The sequence below is a fragment of the Vanessa cardui genome, chromosome 14 (assembly GCF_905220365.1).
Source record: "Vanessa cardui chromosome 14, ilVanCard2.1, whole genome shotgun sequence".
NCBI classification, from domain to species: Eukaryota; Metazoa; Arthropoda; class Insecta; order Lepidoptera; family Nymphalidae; genus Vanessa; species Vanessa cardui.
The window spans coordinates 3,508,267-3,531,944 of NC_061136.1; the positions used below are offsets into that span (position 1 = coordinate 3,508,267).

The 23,678-nt window shown below is 34.4% G+C and overlaps 1 protein-coding gene across 1 annotated transcript; it reads left to right on the plus strand.

Annotated features, from left to right (window-relative positions):
• Positions 1-9,731: 9,731 nt before the first annotated feature.
• On the plus strand, positions 9,732-21,630 carry LOC124535312 (sodium channel protein Nach-like). The gene is made up of 10 exons (XM_047111494.1): positions 9,732-9,946; positions 10,807-11,001; positions 12,633-12,836; positions 14,408-14,543; positions 15,513-15,617; positions 16,160-16,355; positions 17,173-17,226; positions 17,818-17,896; positions 19,897-20,021; positions 21,429-21,630. The coding sequence occupies exons 1-10, from the start codon at positions 9,810-9,812 to the stop codon at positions 21,524-21,526; spliced, it is 1,329 nt and encodes a 442-aa protein (XP_046967450.1). The 5' UTR covers positions 9,732-9,809; the 3' UTR covers positions 21,527-21,630.
• Positions 21,631-23,678: the final 2,048 nt, after the last annotated feature.

Sequence of the window (23,678 nt, forward strand, 5' to 3'; positions counted from 1 at the left end):
GATCATTATTCTGGGTGACTTTAATGCTCACCACGCAGAATGGCTCGGCTCACGCACCACCGATCATGCGGGTAGATCTGTTCTGGACTTCGCTCTAGCATATGATCTGACACAACTGGTCAACTCGCCAACGCGAATACCGGATGTGGAGGATCAAACACCTTCCCTGTTGGACCTTCTGCTGACTTCGCATCCGGATGGCTATCAGGTTACCGTCGATCCCCCTCTGGGCTCGTCGGACCACTGTCTCGTCCGGAGTACAGTGCCGGTTGTGCGGTACTCACGGCCTCGCTTTGTTGGGTGCCGCCGAGTATGGCACTACAAGTCAGCAGATTGGGATGGGATGCGGTCTTTTTTTGCATCTTACCCATGGGGGCAGATTTGTTTCTCGCCGGATGATCCGAACGCTGCTGCTGACTCTGTTGCCGATGTGGTGCTTCAGGGTATGGAACTATTCATTCCTTACTCTGCAGTACCCATCGGTGGCAAGTCCCAGCCTTGGTTTGGTCGCTTCTGCAAAACGGCATCACGCCGAAAGTGGGAACGCTATCAAACCTGGGCTAATGCATCTGCGTCTCGTGATGTAAATACCAGCGCATTTAAAAAGGAATACAACTCTGCCTCTAGGTCCCTCAAAAACGTGATTGCTAGGGCGAAGACGGAGTACATTGGCAGAATTGGCGAGAGACTGGTGCGTCTCCCTTCAGGAACACGAGCGTTCTGGTCTCTCGCTAAGGCTGTCTTAGGGAATTTCTGTCAGCCATCTTTTCCATCTCTGCACAGAGACGGTGAGTCATTGGCCCATACCGCGAAAGAGAAAGCTGATCTTTTAGGCTCTCTCTTCGCGTCGAACTCGACTCTGGATGACCAAGGAAAGTCTCCACCAACAATTCCGCGGTGTGATACCACGATGCCGGAGGTTAAATTCCGACAAAGTGCAGTTCGTAAAGCACTTCTTTCCTTGGACATTCATAAGTCGAGCGGACCCGATGGTATCCCTCCAATCGTGCTACGGACATGTGCTCCCGAGTTGGCACCGGTCTTAACGCGTCTTTTCCGGCAATCCTACACATTAGGCGTCGTCCCGAATTCCTGGAAGACAGCTTTGGTGCATCCGATCCCTAAAAAAGGCAACCGCTCATACCCGTCCAATTATAGGCCTATAGCCATCACCTCCTTGCTCTCCAAGGTAATGGAGTCCCTTATTAACTGCCAGCTCCTGCGGTACCTAGAGGAGAATCAGCTGATTAGTGACCGCCAGTACGGTTTCCGTCGGGGTCGCTCAGCCGGTGATCTTCTAGTTTACCTTACTCACAGGTGGGCTGAAGCAGTTGAGAGCAAGGGGGAGGCATTAGCAGCCAGCTTGGACATAGCGAAGGCCTTCGATCGTGTATGGCACAAAGCGCTTCTTTCGAAGCTTCCTTCCTATGGGCTTCCCGGGAAATTATGCAATTGGATTACCAGCTTTTTGGTAGATCGGAGCATCAAGGTCGTTGTCGACGGTGCATGCTCTGACTTAAAATACGTCAATGCTGGTGTTCCACAAGGCTGCGTTCTATCACCCACTCTGTTTCTTCTGCATATCAATGATTTGTTGCAAATCGGGAACATTCATTGCTATGCAGACGACAGTACCGTTGACACCTTATACACCGGCCGCGCTAATATTTCTCGGGAAAACGTCGAAGAGAACCGGAACAAACTTGTGTCTGAAATCGAGTCTTCATTAAACGAAGTCTCGAATTGGGGCCGGCTAAATCTAGTCCATTTCAACCCCAAAAAGACGCAAGTTTGCGCGTTAACCGCTAAAAAAACACCATTTGTCGTATCTCCACGATTTGAGAACATTCCGATAGCCGCTACAGGTAGTATCGGAATACTTGGCGTTGATATTTCGAGCCTCGTTCAGTTCCGCGGTCAATTGGAAGGCAAAGCCAAATTGGCTTCAAAAAAGCTGGGCGTGCTCAGCAAGGCGAGGCAGTATTTCACGTCGGCCCATCGCTTTAAACTTTACAAGGCGCAAATTCGGCCTCACATGGAGTACTGCTCTCACCTCTGGGCGGGTGCTCCCCAGTACCAGCTCCTTCCATTTGACCGCATCCAACGTAGAGCGGCTCGAGTTATCGACGATCAAGCTCTTTCCGATCTCCTTGATCCTTTGGCTTTGCGTAGAGATGTCGGATCACTCTGCATCTTCTACCGAATTTTCCACGGGGAATGTTCCGAGGAATTGTTCGGATTAATCCCGGCTGCTGAATTTCACCTTCGGACATCTCGCCAAAATTCTAAGTTTCACCCGCACCACCTTGATGTCCGAAAATCCACAACAGCGCGATTTCTCAGACATTTTCTGCCTCGCACAACCACTTTGTGGAACCAGCTTTCGCCGGCGGTTTTTCCGAACCGATACGACATGGGAACCTTCAAGAAAAGAGCGTACTCCTTTTTGAAAGGCCGGCAACGCACCTGCAAGTCCCCTGGTGTTGCAGGTGTCCATGGGCGGTGGTAGTCACTTTCCATCAGGTGAGCCTCCTGCTCGTTTGCCACCTATGCCATAAAAAAAAAAAAAAAAAAAAAGAGTGATAACGATCTTCACTCTAGCTAGTAAAACTCTTAACCTATTTTTTGTTAAGAATCGCATCAGAGTGTATAATAAATATTAACATTCTTCTACGTTTATTTTTTAATATTATAACTGTTAGATTTATTATTTTTTTCCACATTGTATAACTATAATTTAATTAATAATATGTTGATTGATTTTTAGAATATGTGGTAATGTATTATTTTATGTTTCACGATTAATGCTGGCCGAAATGTCTGGTACTCGCCGGTAAGGAAAAAAAAATGTCATAAGAATCGAATGCGGCGGCAATGTTGGGATAGAATGTAGATCATTCTTGAATAATGTAAATGATAGACTAGATTTAAAATATAAAATACTGGGTGTATAATGTGAAACACCGATTAGTGAGTAAACCAATGTTAACAAATAAAACTGGATTCTGGAAGAATATTGTTTTCTTTTAAAATTCGTGACCACCCTAAGATAACTAATTAAAAACTTGACTTTGCTCGGGTTAAATGAATAAAACACAAAATTAAACTAAAATTCCTTTATTCAATATAGAAGAACATACTACTTATCGATAGTCAATTTAAACACTGCCACCGGTTCGGGAAAAGAAACACCCCTGATCTGCGAGTCTTTTTTCATATGGAATATCGACTAACTACACAAATACGTTTTATCCTTTACTTTTCATATAACATATAACTTTTTCTTAGACGTTGTTCTTTATATATTTTCAATACGTTATGTTGTCTTAAATTTTCGCGATTATTACACATTAAAATGAAATTAGTTTAAACGGATTTTGATCGCGTATATTAATTATTTTTAACATCCCGACGTTTCGAGCACTTTACAGCGTTCGTGGTCACGGGTAGATGTTTTCGATACGTTTCCATCGAGTCTACCGTACACATTAAAAAAAATTTATTACTTGAAACACACTTTCTGATGGATGAACATGGCGGCTCTTTAAATTTCATGTCATTGAATTATATAATAATAACTTCTATAATTATTGGATTGGTTTTTTTTTTATTTGTGAGGTGATTCCAGACAGAGAAGTATCGAAGACGAAGACATCCCGTCGCACAACAACAAAACAACAACAAACTTTTTTCGTAAACCCATTATTTTTAAAGTTACACCACTTAGACTAGAGACTCTCTTCGGGATGTTTTTAACAAAGTGGGAATACTCACTGTTAAAATAATAATAAATAAATATGAGCACTTGTGTTATGGAATATCAGAAGTAACGACGGTACCACAAACACCCAGACCTCAAGACAACATAGAAAACTATTGGTAATCTACATCGACTCGGCCGGGAATCGAACCCGGGACCTCAGAGTAGCGTATCCATGAAAACCGGTGTACACACCACTCGACCAAGGAAGTCGTAATAATCGTCGTGTTGCGTCGCAATATATTTACAACAATAGCATGTACATTCACAGTAACATTGATTACTTTGATAAAATCAGTGATAATCATTGTATGTGCACTAGGAGTAAGGATAAGCTTATAACGCCAAGCTTCCGACTCCGTAAAGTCAATAAATCCATCTTGGGGCAAGGTATCCGTTTCTATAATAAAATTCCGCAGACATTTTTAACTTTGCCGTTTAGTAAATTCAAATCGTTTGTAAAAATACATTGGTAGAAAAAGCATATTATTCGATACAAGATTTTATATTAGGTTGGGGAAAAAGTCTTTTCGCATATAGTATGTATGAACTAGTAATAAAATCTCTTTGGCTATACCATTTGTATCTGGCTGGTTTTGGTATCATTAAAAAGTTTTAATTTTAAAGAAGGCACTTCCAAATTCAAATTAGGAATTTGTGTGATTTTCATTTGTTTTTGTTGTTGTTAAAATGAGTGAATCTAAAGAAGAAATTCGATACATTTTAAAATTTTACTATAAAAAAGGTAAAAATGCAACTCAAGCCGCGAAAAAAATTTGTGATGTTTATGGACCTAATGCAGTATCTGTGAGAGTAGCGCAAGTTTGGTTTAAGCGTTTTCAAGCCGGAAATTTGGATATCAAAGATGTATCTCGCTCTGGTCGCCCTGTTACGGACAAAATTGATGCCATTTTTGAAAAAGTATAGCAAGATCGGCATATTAGTAGTTACGATGTAGCTGAAGAACTGGCAATTGACCACAAAACGGTTTTGACTCATTTGAATAAAGCTGAGTACACAAAAAAGCTCGATATATGGGTGCCTCATGAACTCACTGAAAGAAACCTAATGAACCGTGTACTCATTTGTGATTCTTTATTACGACGTAATGAAACCGAACCATTTTTGAAGAAGCTGATAACTGGTGATGAAAAGTGGATCACATACGACAAGAACGTGCGAAAGAGATCGTGGTCAAAGGCCGGTCAAGCTTCACAGACTGTGGCAAAACCCGGATTAACTCGCAACAAGGTAATGCTGTGTGTATGGTGGGATTGGAAGGGCATCATTCATTATGAGCTGTTACCGCCCGGCAGGACCATCGATTCAGAACTGTATTGCGAACAATTGATGAGATTGAAGCAAGAAATTGAGAGAAAGCGGCCATAATTGATCAACAGAAGGGGTGTGGTTTTTCACCATGACAACGCTAGACCTTACACATCTTTAGCCACTCAACAAAAATTACGAGAGTTTGGCTGGGAGGTATTAATGCATCCGCGCGATAGTCCTGATCTTGCACCTTCAAATTTTCATCTGTTTCGGTCTCTGCAGAATTCCTTAGGCAGTGTCAGGTTAACATCACGAGAGGACTGCCAAAACCACTTGTCGCAGTTTTTCGATCAGAAGCCCCAAAATTTTTACAGCAATGGGATCATGTCACTATCAACAAGATGGCAAAAAGTTATGGAACAAAATGGCACCTACATACTTTAGTCAAATGTAAATAAACTATAAAAAAAACTTTTTGAATTTTCATATAAAATACGAAGAAACTTTTTCCCCAACCTATTAGATGATAAAAAAGCGTGGAGTTAATACCTGTTGACTTCCAAGCAGGATACATTAATTTAAATAATTGTATTTAATTAAGATAAAGTTGTATTTTTTAAATGTTAAAAAAGAATAACTACTGAGTTTCTTGCCGGTTCTTCTCGGTAGAATCTACTTTCCGAACCGGTGGTAGCTTCACTTAATTGTAAAATGACGATTCAAAAGTGCTTATAAAAGCCTACTTGAAATAAGTTTTTTTTTTTAATTTGATTTGACATTCAAAATTGTTTTTTTTCTATTAATAATAATTTATACTATTAATACTACTATTACTCAAATTAAACTATGTTATCGCCGACCCGAAATAAAATTGGGATAAGGTCGATCCGGTCTATCGCAGAGCTTGTGGAGCGATTCTGTAAGAGATCATTCCGTATCTCACTCCTGAAATGTTGACCGCCTTACAGTGACACTGCATTTAGATATGTCTTCTAATTCAAACTATTAAAATCAATGTCCTACAAAAATTTTTGACATTTCAAGCGTGTTCTGCGGTGAGTTACGAGTTTCTTTTTATAGAATAGTACGGCAACACGACGTTATTAATATATCTACATATTAAGTTTTGATATAATATCTAGTTGCTATGGTTTCCGTACTATGATAGGGCATTCCGTGATAAACGATGTGATCGTATTTCGTATCAACAACTGTTAACATACAATATATCTCAAATTTAAATGATAAAAGATATAATGTTATCTTATTCGTGATTATAATTATTTAAGTCTAGTAATTATAACATGTGATCATAACAAAATATATGTGTTAAAATGTATTGTGTGATTAATCTATTCTAATACTAGTTGTCGCTCGTAGCTTCGCTTGCGTTTAATGAGGTTATTTGTCATATGTTAGCCAGAAAAAGGTATTCTATGTCCTTACTTGGAGTTTAAATTTACTTCATACCAAATATCATCATATCGGTTCACTGGTTTGGTCGTGAAATAGCGACAGACCGACAAACAGAGTTACTTACACATTTATAATATTAGTGTATATTATAAAGAAGTAAAATTCTTTTTGTTGTATGTACGCGTTAATTAAAATATTTAAAATGTTTATTTATTTATAATTATTTTTAAATATGAGACAACGTCACATGCAAGTACGTAAGTCCGATCCTAATGTAAGTAGCTAAAGCCCATGTGCTATGAAAAATAAAAAAAGTAACCACGGTACCATAAACACCCAGACCCAAGACAACATAGAAAACTAATGATAATCTACATCGACCCGGCGGGGAATCGAACCCGGAACCTCAGAGAGTAATGAAAACCGTTGTACACACTACTCGAGAATAGAGGTCGTCAATAACATAATGGTCGTAATTCTATAGTAAGTTTTTTTGTGGTGCAAAACTATATTATTCTTAGCTATAAATATATTATTCATATTATTTATTCTCTTTGTTAATGAACTGGGCTCTCGTGAAGCTGGGGCGAAGGTAATAAGAAAAAAATTGCTATCAAAATAGGCACGTTATATATTAAGTAATGATACAAACTACAGAGTAGCCAGTAGGACAGTAGCGAGACATAATAATTAACAGTAAAGTAAAATAACAGCATGTAAATTTCCCACTGCTGGGATAAGGCTCCTCTCCCATTAAGGAGAGAACTTGGAACATATTCCACCACACTATCCCAATGCTGGTTGGTGGAATGCACGTGTGGCAGAATTTCGATGAAATTAGTCACATGCAGGTTTCCTCACGTATATTAATTGTTACAAATAATAATTAAAATTGTTAAATATGACTCATTATCACCCTATAATTATTATACCTCGTTAATAAATAAAATAGATTTTACTTACATGCATAATGCATTAAAATTTTTGCACGAACGTTTTGATATTGACAAATCTTGTTAGAACCAATTTTTCAGTGTCGCTGTTCTAATAAAATTAATTTAAGTTAGTTTGTATTTTTGTTCATTAAATATTTGACGTTGCAAATATCGGTCTTTTGAAATAAATATGACAGAGATTCAAGAACAGTAGTATTATTCTGTGAGAACAAATTCGAAACTGATCGAAGAATACGATCATGTATTGTCTGAATGTGAGTGCGATATTGAGTGATGAAGTATTTCTGGGTGGTTACGTCTACTGCAGTCTTAAGATAAACTATTCAATAGGCTATTTGACAATGCGAAAACAAAATTGTCAATATTGTAATCAGTATATATTATGAGTTTAAAAATGGTTACTTAGTAACGAAAGTTAAAAATAATATTCAATTTATTCAAAATTCCGTAAATAAAAATGCATTTTTTTAAACGTTTGTCACGTGACACAAAACATTCCTGATTGGCCGGGTTTATGGTGAAGTCACTTTCTTGACCCCATTGCAGCACCATATTGTCCAAGCAGCGATTTCGATCTAAATACTGAATTTTTAATATGACATTTTTCGGCAAATATGTACTAGAAAAAAAAACACCTTTTACTGGGAGTCTTAACCTCTACTAAATAATATAAAATGGGTTTTAAAAACCAGCCAAGTAGCCTATTGTATTGGTCAAGAATATAAACAAACACAAATACGCTTTTAAAACGTCACTCTCATATTTCGATAAGACAAAACATCTGACACAAACGAAAAGAGTTCATACAAAGGACTACGCTACACTAGCTCTCAGAGACAGGACGAAAATTGGTAGAAACACTACTAATTTTTAGACAAGCTACTGTGATTTTCTCATCGGAACACCTAACTTTTTAATAACCGAGTTATGTCTCTTTTATTATTGCAACGATTCTCGATCGATGTGAGTTCTCGTGGAATAGTATTGCTAATTGAACCGTTGCTAATACATGATAGAAAATAGTAGAATGTTGTTAAATCAATTCGTTTTTTTTTATGTGGTCACACCGCTAATAGACTTCGGCACTGTAAGAAATATTAACTAAACACTCGTGAAATCGCTAAGGAAATGCCAACTGTAGAATCCAAGATATATTTTAGTCACTTGAGCGTCTAGTTACGATGGCTTATCCATCCTTCTCACCTGGACATAATAATACTAAGTATTGTCGTTTGCCGGTATGACATCTGATGTTTGAATGGTACATACCAGAGGTGCTTGCGCAAAACCTATTACACTATCTAACTAATGAAAATTTGATGACTCAAAAATATAAAGACTTGATAAAATGTCATCCCAATAAAAAAAATATACATGAGGAGTTATAAAAAAGATAACGCAATTTATTATAACCAAGAAAGCAACGGCTCGACTAACTTTGATTGACTCGAAAAAATCATACGTTATCTTAGTTTGAGGAACTATGGTGACATTATTTTTATACGAAACTTTTTAATTTAGAAATTGGTCTTAACCGTGCCCAAGGAGTTTCAATTTAAAAGTTGGTGTTTTAAAAAGAAAATAAGAAAAAAGTATTGTATAGGAATTACTTTTATTAAATGTTAGCAAAACAAGTGACAGCTGTAGCATTATATTGTATGTCAAAACTTTCCATTAACACTGTGATTTATACACCCCGAGGTAATTATTAGAACATTCGACCCTGCAAATAAATAGTCTTAGTCTTAGTTACCGAACGTGTTATGAAAGCTTGTGACATTATATTTAAACGTTCGAACTTAAATAACGTATTGATTAAACGAAATGTATAAATCCTATTTAGTAACTGTAGACAATGTTTTTTTTAGATAAATTTTAATTGTGAACGTTTCATAAATATGAAAATAGCTAAAAATAATATATTGTTCTGTGATAATCTGTAAATTATAATTTATACTAAACTAGTTAGGTAAGAGTCGAGATGGCCCAGTGGTTAGAACGCGTGCGTCTTAACCGATGATTGCGGGTTCAAATCCAGACAAGCACCGCTGTTTCATGTGCTTCATTTGTCTTTATGATTCATCTCGTGCTCAGCGGTGAACGAAAACAAAACCTGCATGTGACAAATTTCATAGAAATTCTGCCACATGTGTTTTTCACCAGCCCGCATTGGAACAGCGTGGTGGAATATGTTCCAAAACCTACTCCTCAAGGGGAAAGGAGGCAGATTATTATTTATAGATTGTTCATTATATTATTATTTATAAAGTGTTTCGGTGATGTATGTTTATAATTTGGGATATATCTAAAATATTTTTTAATTTATTAAAGTACCTACTATATTCATATTATTTTTCGATCGAGCCTATTTATAATTCATTGAGTTCTTTAAAAAAAGTTTCAATATGATTCAAAACAATGGAAGCGTTTGCCGTTCAATTTACGCAAATGTGAAACGCAAGATTGAATATTTCGGAGATATGAGCAATTTACATGGGATCAACAATTTATTTTCCACATCTCATATTCCCTTCTTTAAGAGGTAAGTCGAGTTTTATACTGTGTTCATTGTTTATGTTATTATTTACTTATTAACTATAAATGTGTGCATAGGCGGACAAAAATTCAAAGAAAATGTGTTCAAATATATATTTTTTACAATACTTTATTATTTGGACAGAATATATTTAGGAGTGCTTATAATGTAGATTACTAGAGAGTTAAGAAAAAGAAAACCTATTGTTTTTAATAAAGGTTGCTATGATTAAGTACTACCGGATTTGAACCCAGTCTCTAGTTAAGATTCAGGTGTTACAACTGCTACATTAAGGCTCATTGGGCTTTTTTATTATGATCATGTATAAGATTGTAGATTAACATGGTTATTTTTATTAAAGATACGGGATATTTACCATGATTTTTAATTTTAGTTGGTAGTCTCTTGAACAAGACATTCGTAGATAATGTCGAAATATCGAGCCCCACTGTGTTTATGTATTTACAATGAAATCAGTATAAATGAATCAAAATATAAATTTATATTGATATAACTTACATCATACTTATAATAAAATTGGGCTATTTTAATATTACAAACAGACATACTGTTTGTAATATTAAAATAGCCCTTTTTACTCAATGCATAATGTATGTATACATTGCACATATACCAAAATATTTTTTTTTACAATATTTGTCCGTCTGTCTGTCTGTTTGTTCCGGCTAATCTATGGAACGGCTGGGCCGATTTTGACGGGACTTTCACTGCAGATAACTGATATAATATGGAGTAACTTAGGCTACAATAATATTTTTTGTTAAATTCAAACAATGTCGCGGGCACAGATACTAGATCAGATAAAGATACTAGATCTTATGTAATTTTAATTAAAATATTTTTAGGTTATTCTGGCTTGTAGTGCTAACGTCGAGTTGTTTTGGCGCGAGCATCATCTTGCAATCTGCACTCAAACTTTTCTCAACAGGCGTCGCGTCTTATTCCGTTGAGACGAATTACCTAGATTGGAACACCCCCTTCCCGGCAGTTACAGTTTGCGAGCAGAGCGATAATGGACGAGTTAAGGCGTATTTAACTCAGTAAGTCTTTCATACGGTATTGTCAATTACATTGTTGAATATTAAATTTTAGGATGGTCACGATTTTAAACATCGATATTCTTCCAGATTCATTTATTAGCACTATTTTCACATTCATTTTATCCACTAATCCGTGTTTTACAATACATGCCGTATTTTATATCTAAATTAAGCTTCTCATTCTATTTATTTCCAAATTAATAATTAAATATCACCAAACATTGCTGCCGCATTCGATTTCTTGATATTCTCTTTTTTACCGGCCAGTATCAGACAATCGGCCTGTATTAATCGGGATAAATTAAAATATTACATTACAACATATTCTTAAAATAGTCAATCGATATATTATTAACTAAAATATTCTAATAAATTGTAGTTATACATTGTGTAAAAAAAATGTACTCTAACAGAAATAAGTATCTAAGAGAATTCAGACGTGTTAAATTAAATCCAACGTACTTTTATGTTGTGGAATTGTAATTTTGTTTTTAATAGCTTTGTGGCAAATTAGCTACTTGATGGTTATTGGTCACAATCGCTGTAAAGGAGTAAGAAGTATTGATAAGTAAGTAGTTCTCAATCTTTGTTGTTGTTGAATGTGTACTGCTTGTTGCACTGGCGTAGATATCCTTAAAATCGTAATACAAGAATACTACAAAGTATTCTTAAGCGATAGACCTAAAGTATATACGTGTTAAATTCTATGGTCTGGCTCACATATCCTTCAACGACAGACTGTGTGAAATTCGATTTTAGATCAATTCTTTTTGAATTAGTTTTGGAACTATTGGTATTTATTTTTATACAGATAATTTTCATTATCAGATAACTTTTCTGTATATTTTATTTGGTTTTTTTTTTTTTTACATAGATACTGTAAATAATATGAAGTTTATTATAATAAATGTAACTAATTTTATATAATGCTGTGATATGGATCCATTTTTAATTGAAATTATGCAGGATTGAAAAGAGCCTGCATTTATAGCTTATTCCAATTAAATTTACCAACTCGCATCATATCACTTTGCGGAAATTCTGGGATTTTCCCGGAAATACAATAAGCCGTATCTCTCTGTGTATTATCAGTTTATTTAAATATTATATGCCTGTGTGGTTACATACACTTTGATCTTATTCCAGTATTTTTTAATGGAACGGATTTCGGTTTAGTAATCCGATAGAATATTAATGTCATGGAGGATGAAATTAATGAATGAATGACGAGACACTGTTATCGCATTTTGTTAACGTGATATTTTACTCTTATTTTGTTCAGTGTTATTGTTTGTTTTACATACCTACTAAATACAAATAATAAACAAAAATTTTAACAAAAAATGCCGACTGCAAACAATGGTTTCAAAACAAATTAATATGCACTAAAAAGTAATAAAAATAATTGCGTATTCAAAATATTTTTTAGAGTTCCGAGTAAAATGGAATGTCAAATATTGGACTACTTAAAAGTCAATTTAAGGTTATGTAATGTAGTTACAATTATTGTAAGTTTTGGAGCTAATGTCTGAAATAATTACCAAAATCGGTTCACCCATCACACAGACGAATTGATAACCCTCTCATTTTTTGAAGTCGATTAAAAATTAATGAGTTTTTTTATTAAACAGGTACAAATTGTCATCAAATCTAGCTGCGTTCTTCAAGGAGGTTGCGTTCTGGAACGTCAAGTACTGTAGAACTTGTAACGTCTGTAAGATCAATGAGACATGTGTTGAAAATTTTGAAGACGCCATTGACAAGATAAGGCACCGGTGCTCTGAACTTTTGACAGATTGCTGGTGGGGCGGGAGATATTTTAAATGTTGTGACGAGTAAGTACATCCATGTAATAACTCTTGTCTTGTTGGCACACATATGCAATATACGCACACATATCACCTTTTAAGAAATACCTTTTAAATAAAAACTACAATTTAATAAATGTATAAATTAAAAAGATATTGCGCGTAAAACAAATTATAAGAACACGAGCGTGTCTTTCATCGGTTAGGGTTACCATTGTACCATTTAACAATTGGGTGTGTAATGTAGGTCTATGCATACGACACTAACTAATAACAAGTAATGAGCGTCATTGTTTTTAATTTAAATATAGAATGTTTTCCAATATTCATTCCACTATTTCAATAAAATTTAAAAAAATGTACCTACCTATTTGTCGCCTGCGACTTCTCTCCCGTCTCAGGGATTTGTCCGAAGGTTTTAGAGATCAAAAAGTAGCTCATATCCATCCTCTTAGTTTGTTGTTGATTGATATCAAATGTCATTAAATAAGTTTCAGTGATTTAACCGTGAAAGAGAAACCAACAGACAAACATAATTAATAACGCATTTGTAACATTACTATATATTAGTTCATAAAATTGAAGTAATTAAACGTCATCTATACATTATATAATACATTTATACATACGTTTTTATTTGAGGCAATTAACATGCTATGGATTCTGAAGCTCTACTAGTTCTTCAAAGTAAATGAAGTATACCCTCCATATTATAAGTACCTACTACTACTACCTACTATTTATTTACTGCGAAATGTGATAATAATATATTTGTAATAATAAATAGCTGAATGAAGTCTTTGGACGTCGAGATAAATTATACGTATATATAAACGCCATAATTCTATTGAGTCAACAAGTGCCTGTTAATCACAGCATCTCATCTATAATTAATCTTACAAGAGAGATTCTGTCTATAGAGATTTGTAAAGGAACTAAGATGAAGTCTGCTTAAGGATATTTTTTTTATTTGTAATTCTAAGTACGAACAAGTAATAATCACTAAATGGTATAAAACAAAGTCGCTTTCTCTGTCCTTATATCCTATATGCATACTCAAATCTCTCAAATTACGCAACGGATTTTGATTCGATTTTTTTAATAGATAAGGCGATGTAATAGGTGATATTATTTCTGTTATTGAGTTTTAGTCTAATCTTTTATCTTATTTAGTTTTTTTTTTAATTCAATTGTATTTTTTTATATTGTCTTAAGTTTATTTTAGTGTGATTAGTTAGGTGTAATTTTCGTTAGAATTTGTTTTTAATTTATGTTTGTTTTCATTTTTGTCAAAATATTGTCTCATATTTTTTTTTTAATTTGATAATCTTATTGTAGCAAGTGTCGTACACGCCTGTAATGGTGTACCACACAGAATAAGTCTGATGATCTTTTATTAACTACTATTTTATTGTGTTTATGCCGATTGTGTGTCTTTTAAATAAATAAATAATAAATAATATTTTGTCCATATACAAAAACCTTCAGTTTTTGTACATGCAGTACCAGTGTTCAGCAGTAGACGTCTTACGGCTGATATGATGATGATGATTATGATAAATAAAAACAATTTTAATATTTAAAATCCATATTTTAAGGTTACATCCAATTGAGACCGAGTATGGGATCTGTTACGTATTCAATTCTGCCCTGTTCGGCAATTCGAGTATCTTGACAGTGAACAGACGAGTCGGGCTCGTCGACTTCACGTTCTCAGCTGTTGAATTAGTTGGGGTAAGTATTTAATTAATTTTCCTTGTAAAACTGTCTCTTGAACCTCGTGATTAAATTGATTCGACTTGTAACAATAAACTCGCCACCTGGTGATACTGAAATACAAACACTATAGTGAACTACATTAAATGCCATACAAATACAGTTTAATTTGAAAAAGTATATGCCTTTGTCTATTCTTTCATTTTCTTAATTCTATGGCACATCATAGATTTATGACAAGATCGGTATATGATATGACGAGAACAATCGCAGGACCTACTATACCTTTCCGAGTCCTTATTATCTCTTACATAGATTTTATTTGCCAATAAACTCAATAAATTTAATTCTGCTCCAGATTCAAAAAATGCCATATATAAGATTAACATTTTATATATTTAAAGAGATTAATAATTTTAGTATTGTGAGTGTATGCAATAAATTGCCAAAGTTTTTAATAAATCTTACACTACACGGAGCCAGTCAAGAACCACTGTATTATAGTCCATATGTTGGGTATAAGACACTTCTATCAGAGAACTTGACAGGATTCTGAAGCAATTACGCGTAATTGCTATTTTTCTGGTTTTTCTCTATAGATTTTATATTCGATATTGGTTGCAGATTTAAATTCATTAGAGTTTTTTGTTTATAAATTTGGTCAGAAATCGGGTAGCAATGGCCTGTTGGTGATAGATGGTGGTGATTAGTTACCACCAAACACCTATATTTTATACACATACATATATATATGGAGGATGATGATATATCAAAGCAATTGTAAAAGAAAAAATAATGTTAATAAAATCATTGTACGGATTTATATTAGGTTTTCCTTAAACATTTTCACACCAAGCGACTTTCCCTAATCATGATATAATGTTGCTAGCTTCCAAAATTATAATAAAGTTATTCCATGACTTTTCTGGGAAACGTTACATGAATTTTCATTTATGGCTCAATTCAAATTTGCCTTAATTTTTTTAGGTGAGAATTCACGCACCTGATGACATCGTATCCGCCGCTTTGGAGAATATTTTGAGTCGTAGCTCTTCCTTACCCCTCGTTACTGAATTCGAGGCTATTTTAAAGGTAATATATTGCTTTTATGATTATTACAAACATAAATAATTTTATCCAACATGTACAGCGCGTAAATTTCTACTAGACTAATATCTCCTCTCCCTTTGGGGAGATTTAGAGCATATTTAAGGTAAGATGGTTGAGAGTATGTGAATATAAATCAGACTAAGTTTAACTCATGAAAAGTATTCAGTAGTCAGTTTTATTATTATAATTTGTTTTGTAGCTTACGAACCCAAATGGCCCAGTGTTTAGTACATCTTGACTATGATTGTTGCAATTTGATTACGGATTCAAGCTCAGGCAAGCACCATTGTAATTTCATGCTTAATTTGTTTTTATATTATAATTCGTCTAGTTTTCGGTGGTGAAGGATAACATCCTGCGGAAACCTGCACGTGTCTTATTTCAACGAAATGCCAAACGTGAATCCATCCACCCGCATTGGTGTAACCTGGAAGAATGTGCTCCTAAGCTTCTTTTCAATGGGAGATGAGGCCTTAGCCCAGCAGTGGGAAACTTACAAGCTAACATGTGTGATGAAATTTCAGGTGGAACAAACGGTGAATGATTTATCTGTGTCATCGTTATCTGAAACGATGAGAGGCTGTCTCTTTAAAGACGACCTCCCACCATACCCAGATTGGCCGTTCAAACAGTACACATACAGTGGATGTCTGCTGTTTTGCAGAGCATTAGCGCAATACAGCTTTTGTAACTGTACTCATCATTTCCTTGCTAACATTGGTAAGAATCAAAAGGAACTGATGAGATGATTTGTTTGTGATTGTGTTTGTGTGTTTGAGTGCGTGTGTAATATACGTGGAACGTTGTGTTTGTCGTCATCAGTGACATGTATCACTCTCTTTTGTTTATTATTATTACTTTAACTTGGTACTTCTACTTTTAATTTAACACTGTAACATGTCGATAATAAAGTTCAATTTTGAATTAACGATTGATTACACATTTTATTTGCCCAAGTAATACCGTGTTTATGACAAAAAAAATTGTTTGTAAATATAAAAATGAATATAAATTGTATGTAATTATATATTGTATGCATATATTAAATAAATTTAATAAAATTTGAGTACACACAATAACATTTCAGTTAGATGAAAATGTTATATTCCATAGTATATTCTAGATAACATTTATATCGTTTCATGAAAAAAAATACATTTCAATATTATAATAGAAAAATTGAACCGTCCTTTCACGAAAGAACTGGCAAGGAATTCTTCGAAACGAAACTATAGAAAAGGTTCAGAATTCATTGTTCTTGCGTGAATTATTTTAAGGTCCGTTATACACAGAGAAAGGTTAAAGTACGTAGAACTATTTGTAAAGAGTTAGGTCTGCGGCAAAAACCTACTTGTTTGACACTTTGGGAGACTTGACCTTTTTAACGTTTATGAGAATAAGTAAGGGCTCTTTTGGGAATATGTTAGGTATGATAGATAGACATACATAAAAAATAGGTTCATATTCGTTCGAAGCCACGAATATAACATTTTAAGGCATTTTTTTTGTACAATTAATAAGTTATAATTTTTTTCAGTGAAAATACCAGCATGCAATGTTAAGGGTTTGGCATGCTTATATCAAAATCGAGGTAAGTGTTTTGCAATAACGTATAATAAAAGCTCATTTTATGACGAAGCTCTCTTTAATAACGTGAAAATTTTCGATGTAGAATTAAGAGCATAATTATATTTTTTAAATTTTATTTTCCAACACAATCTTTGGTTACGTTACTCCTTCTTTAGATCCTATCGCGCTGGTATTATTTGTATATTCGTTAGCATTGTTCAGCTTTCGTTGACTATGTATGATCACTGATAAATACTCATATTATACTGATAAGTCAAACGCCTCAGACAAGCCTTATTTTATTCTCTGTAAAAACTCTTTAAATATTTCTTCCACATGAAGCGGTGACTTTTGCGCATAAGAACAAAGACACTTGAGGGATATATGTTTCCAATGACTTTAAAAGTATGCTACAGTATCAGATGTTCTAAATAATTTTGTATTAATATTAATTATACAGAACCCCGTTTTATTGCAACGGCTGGTGATAGAAAGGAATGTTTATTTATAGAACAGAGACTTGATAAACGAAAGAATGGCGTTATTTTCAATTTTGACTTGTGTATGCTAATTTAACTCTTCATTGTGAAATTCAAACTTTACATAATTTCAGATGAATTCCCGAAATTTGAATGCAATTGTCCAATGGCTTGCGACGACACACAATACAAACCTGTTCACATATTTTACAAGTAAGTATTTTTTAATATAAAACCCAATAATTTAATGGAAACCAAATGTTGTAAGTTCCAATGTATTGAAGTCTTACTTAGTGATGTGTCATTCATAATAATATTATTATTAACTATTTCGGTTATAATAAAATTATTTTGATACACCTGGTCCATGATCTCGATAGACTTACTAAAGATTATTGAACATTGAGATGAAAACATCGTAAGGAAACTTAGTTAGAAGAAATTCTGATAATTGTCTATCTAAAAGAAAAGTAGATCAACTTTGTGAATTAAGTCTTCAGAATCTTATCCTTTATCTTGATAAAGCCTTTATATGGATAAAGGCTTTATGTGTGAAAAATGAGCTATAATCCGCAGCTTAGAATACTGAATTTACATCGCCCATTTAAAAATATACTTATGTAGGCTAATCGCTGCCGTTTAGCCGTTTTCTTTTCCACTCACACAATAGAATCGGGAACCGTTATAAATTTGCAGATTCAGTCCCCAGCCAATTCAGCTGAATTCATTTTTGTGACGAATATTTGATGTCGGATTTGAATAGAAGCGGGAACGTATCGTAACCGTTATAGAATAATGTAATTGGTACACAGATTAAGATACTAAAATGGAATGCTACATTAAGTTTGACAGTTTCGACCTTTGGATTAATGTTAATAATTTTTTCAATGATTTCGCTATATAGGCTGGAAAAAGATTTCGACTGACGGTCAGTGCTAACCGTACTTCCTGACTGATGGTTGTGGAAATGCTTTCTGTTCTACAATGACGGTGAGCTATAACACGTAACATACACAAACGTGAACAGTTAAAAAAAAAGTGAGCTTCGTCAGAAAAGCACGGTACTCATCCATGCAAACTGATAGCTTGATGATCGACCGATATATGCTGGACCGATGACTGGACCAACGGTACCTTCGCACGGACGATCAGCGTAGCTGCATTCATTGGCCTGCATAGATATCGCCGGTCCAGATCTGTTTCCAGCCTTAGTGACTAGTTCATAAAAATACTGACTACAAGATTCGGCTTCTAAATATAGTCAGAAGCTAGAAAAAGATTAAGTTTTATGCCAAGGAATTTTTAGTAGTATTTTGAAGCTACCAATATAAATTGGTGTTACAAATTACAACTAATAAAGTGTTGGATTGTTAATCTGAATTCAAATCGGTACTAACCTTAATCGAAGGATTAAAATCCCCGCTACAGAACTACGTAAAGGGCTTCCAGTACCGGTAAAACTTAATTACTCTGCCAGCAAAATTTAATTTTTCTTGTTACTTTGAAAACTCGTAACGAACTTTTTCTTTATTAATAAAATATATCGAGTAATTAATAATAAAACAGAATTTATTTTATATGGATAATTGATAATGTTATAAAAAAAATCTTTTGTAAAATGTTATGACGTCAAAAGGTCAAAGCACTTTTGACATATCAACAAATAGACCCATCTATTTCGTCATTTCGTTTGGGATTTGTATTGGATTTTGTTGCTTCAATATAATGTCGCGCACGTTCTGATTGCCTTTTGTTTAAAAATTTACGTTATATATTTTAATGTTCCATTTAAGGATTGGAAATTACATCATGTAAACTAAGATTACTTATGATGCTGAGATGGCCCAGTGGTTAGTACGTATGTATCTTAACCGATGATTGCGGGTGCAAACCCAGGCAAGCACCACTATATATATATATATATATATATATATATATGTGCTTAATTTGTGTTTATAATTCATCTCGTGCTCAGCAGTGAAGGAAAACATCGTGAGGAAACCTGCATGTGTCTATTTTCATAGAAATTCTGCCACATGTGCATTCCACCAACCCGCATTGGAACAGCGTGGTGGAATATGTTCCAAACCCTCTCCTCTAATGGAAGGGGAGGCCTAATCTCATTAGTGGGAAATGTACAGGCTGTTACTTTACTTTACTTTTACTTACTTTACTTATTATACTCTTTAATCTTAATACACTTTGTTCTATAGTCGAGTGAGCGGCAAACTATCATCAGAGCTGATGAAGAGAGGGTCCAGAGCTAGAGTGCGATTTGCTTCGCTACCGACTCTGAGGGTTCGAAGACTCGCTATTAAGGACACTCTTGGACTTGTTGGTAAGTTTTTAATAAAATTTAGTATGGAAACTCTTATCTATATTAATAGTATAAATGTGAAAGTAACTCTGTTTGTCTGTCGCTCTGATGACCAAACCGCTGAACCGAATTTGATAAAATTTGACATGAAGCAAACTTGAACTCCAGGAAAGGACATAGGCTACTTTTGCCTAACACATGACAACCAACATCCTACGAGTATTTGATAATATTAAGATGACTGTTATGCTACCAAAATGCCTTATGGCATTATAACATGAGATTCAGTGAAAAGGAAGAAACACTGCACTGCAATGCACGAACGGACCAATACGGTTTGGGAATCTTCAAAAAAAGAGCGTACTCCTTCCTTAACGGCTGGAAACGCTCCTGCAAGCCCCCCGTTGATACAGATGTCCATGGGCAGTGATAATCACTCTCCAACAGGTTTCTCCTTATCGTTCACAATAACATAAAAAAAAAAAAACGCTAATGGTGGCAAACGAGACGAACGGTCAGCTTGGTGCAAAATCACTACTATCCATGAAGAAACAATGCAAGAAATGCTGGACGAGAAAAAGCGAACAGTTTTTACTTTAAATTCAATTTTTCAGGAGTATAATTTTGGCGCTTTAGTGTTAAGGTATTTTTTCTCTCGTCGTAATTAAAAAATAAGCAGTCTGACGTAGCGACGAAAATGGCCAATGCAATACAATGCTGCACCTTTGTGAGACGTACGTACAACTATATAATATATATAAGAATAACGACTACCACGAGTTTATATATATAAATAAAATAAAAATAAATAAAATTAAAAGAGTACTTCATACAAAAAGTAGACTTAGGCTCGGGTTCCTTCACAGGACACAAATTATTGAAAGAAAAACGCATTGTAAATCTGTTTATTTGAAACGAGCAACTATTCGAGTTTCTTGCCTTTTCTTATCGTTGGAGGCTTTTCGAAATGGTGGTAGTATTAATATGTTGACGATTCAAAAACGCTTTACTGTGAAGTTTACTTGAATAAAAATGAATTTATTTGATAAGCCTAATTGTATCGTTGAAGTCAATGAACTTTTTACGGGATAACCCATTTATATATTATCGTATTTTCACGATTCGTTACCTTTTCCAATTTGAAAAGCAATCGACTTTGGATTTTACAATTGAAAACCGATGTGACTGTGATATTAAATATCAGTTCAATTTAGATTTTGTTTGAAATAGAGTATATAAATATTTCAACAACAATAGTTACTGAGCGACTTTTCAACGTCAGATTTACTAATCCTGGCAAAATACAAAGCACTCATTATTCCCCTACCATGAATTTAATGACTCATAGTGAAAACTATTACAAAGACACGTTCCTGGTAAAGTTTTTATTTGTCAAAAGAAGCCCCTAACGAGCTATTTTTGTTACAGTGGACATTGGAGGGGTCGGGGGAGTGTTTTTTGGCGCCTCCCTTCTGAGTGTCATCGAGCTGATTTATCTCTTTTGCATCAGAAGAAATAGACACTAAAATTTATTCACGTGTTCTTATGATTAAATTTGGCTTGACATTTTGCACACATTACATTACTCGATGTGATAAGGTTTAAAATTCGCTTTGTCACATGAATTGCGATAATTATTCAATGTATACCAAACCAAATTAAAATGTTTTATTTACTGAAATTTACCTTAGCGTTATTCCATCATGCTGCTCCAATGTAGATTGACGGATACACTTGTGACAAAAGTTCGTGCGTCATATGAAGGCTTCCTCACGAAGTTTTACATTAATGCCTAGCAGATGTTTACTTGGTGCACCATCTCGTTCCCAGCCTATAATGTTTGACTGTGATATAAGCGTTGAAACTATTTTCTATGTTTGAGGTCAGTGAAGACCGCAATTACAAGGTATACCTGCGTTATGCCATTCAAACCATTATTTAAGTAAAGTTTTTTTTTTAAATATATATGCAGATGGAAAAATGTACTAACAAGCTTGGGAATTAAGATGTAATTTGTACCTCTAGTTACACTGGCTTACTCACGCGTAATTGAAACACAAATATACTGCTTTTGTTGTTAGGGGTTAAAATACATATTAATTAGTGAGAGGTACTAGGTATAATTATTGAATTTATACATAATCATACGTAACATATCTATTGTTGTTTATGACCAAAGCAATTACAAGTGCGGTGACATCTGCAGTAGAGGATCTATTAAGCATTGGGCATTAGTTAAATTCATGTTACATTATTATAGATGTATCTTTTTCAAAGGGGATTTTGGGATATGGAACGCTGAAATATAATATAATATTTACCACATCATTACATTATTTTTCTTTTCCTAACAATTACTTTTCAAAATCCTATATGTCTCTATGAGTCGCTCCAGTTTATCCCCTTTTAACATCATGGACCCAACTCATACGGAATTAAAGTATAAAAGCCGCTTCTTTTTCATCGTTTCATATTATTTGTATTTATATTAAAAGGAAGTCTTGGTATTGGAAAGGAGTTTTGTTTAAAATATGTCTCGCAAATGCGCCTCGAAAATAGCGAGTGGCGAAACCTAAAATAACTAGCGTCCGGGCCAGATGCGGAAATTCCTTTTCCTGTTTCAGTCTAAAAGACCGGAAAGTGTGCTACCAGTCTTTTGTGAGTGGTCTTTTATTACTAAACTTGCTCTTTCTTGTTATATTTAACTCTAATATTAGAAAAATTGGAGAATTTTGTCTTCGTATCAATATTGATTTAAACCCTGATTGTGAGATAAAATTTTGAAAGCAGCCAGATAAATTATATTATAGTATTTGAAATTCAAGCATGAGATTCCAACGCAATTTATTTACTTGGGACTAAAATATGATGAAGCGGAAATATCTCTGACGGATTTTTAACGTAATGACACTTCCATATGCAAGTTTTTCTAGGAAGATTTTTAGTTACACTTTAAATCGCTTTAAGGCTTCTACAAGCTGTTATTCTGTTTTTCAATCTGTTTGTCAATCTGATTTTAAGTGAAGCTGATGTAGACTAAAATTTTTTTCTTAATATGGATAGATTAAGCGTACTGTTTATAGGAATCAGAAACTACTTCAGGGACAATTTCAAAAGAAACTTTCGAATAAAGCAAAAATAGACTTTCGAAAATGCGGCTTTAATACGTCATGCGGCATAAACTACAAGGTACCACCCTCGAAAGAGCTGTAATCGACCTCAGTAAAAAAACTTTGCAAAAGAGCTATTCGTATGCTATGTCGTACATCATATACACAAAAATTTGATTAAAGACAGAAAGAAATTCTGCCCCAAATCGCACCCTAACTGTAAGCCGTTTAGGAGTTCCGTCAATACATAGTATAAAACAAAGTCGCATTATCTGTCCCTATATCTTTAAAACTACGCAACGGATTTTGATGCGGTTTTTTTTAATAGATAGTGTAATTCAAGGGGAAGATTTGTGTATATAATAAATGAACAATATAGTAAAGAAACACTGACAATTTTAGAAGTTTGCAATGTGATGTCGTAAATAAACAAATTATTTAGTATATTTAAAAATAAATAAAAGATTCGACCGAGTATTGCTAACGTGCTCTTCAGAATTGTTCCCTCCCGGTCCCTTAATTTGTCATGGATCCTGTGCTCAGAACCTTACCAAACTTTCACCAAACT

Excerpts from the sequence above, each read along its gene's own strand:
- LOC124535312 (XM_047111494.1), top strand. The coding sequence starts at position 9,810 with ATGATTCAAAACAATGGAAGCGTTTGCCGTTCAATTTACGCAAATGTG. Across the intron at positions 11,002-12,632 it reads GTTAAGGCGTATTTAACTCA|GTACAAATTGTCATCAAATC; the intron begins GTAAGTCTTTCA and ends TTTATTAAACAG. Across the intron at positions 16,356-17,172 it reads TCATTTCCTTGCTAACATTG|TGAAAATACCAGCATGCAAT; the intron begins GTAAGAATCAAA and ends AATTTTTTTCAG.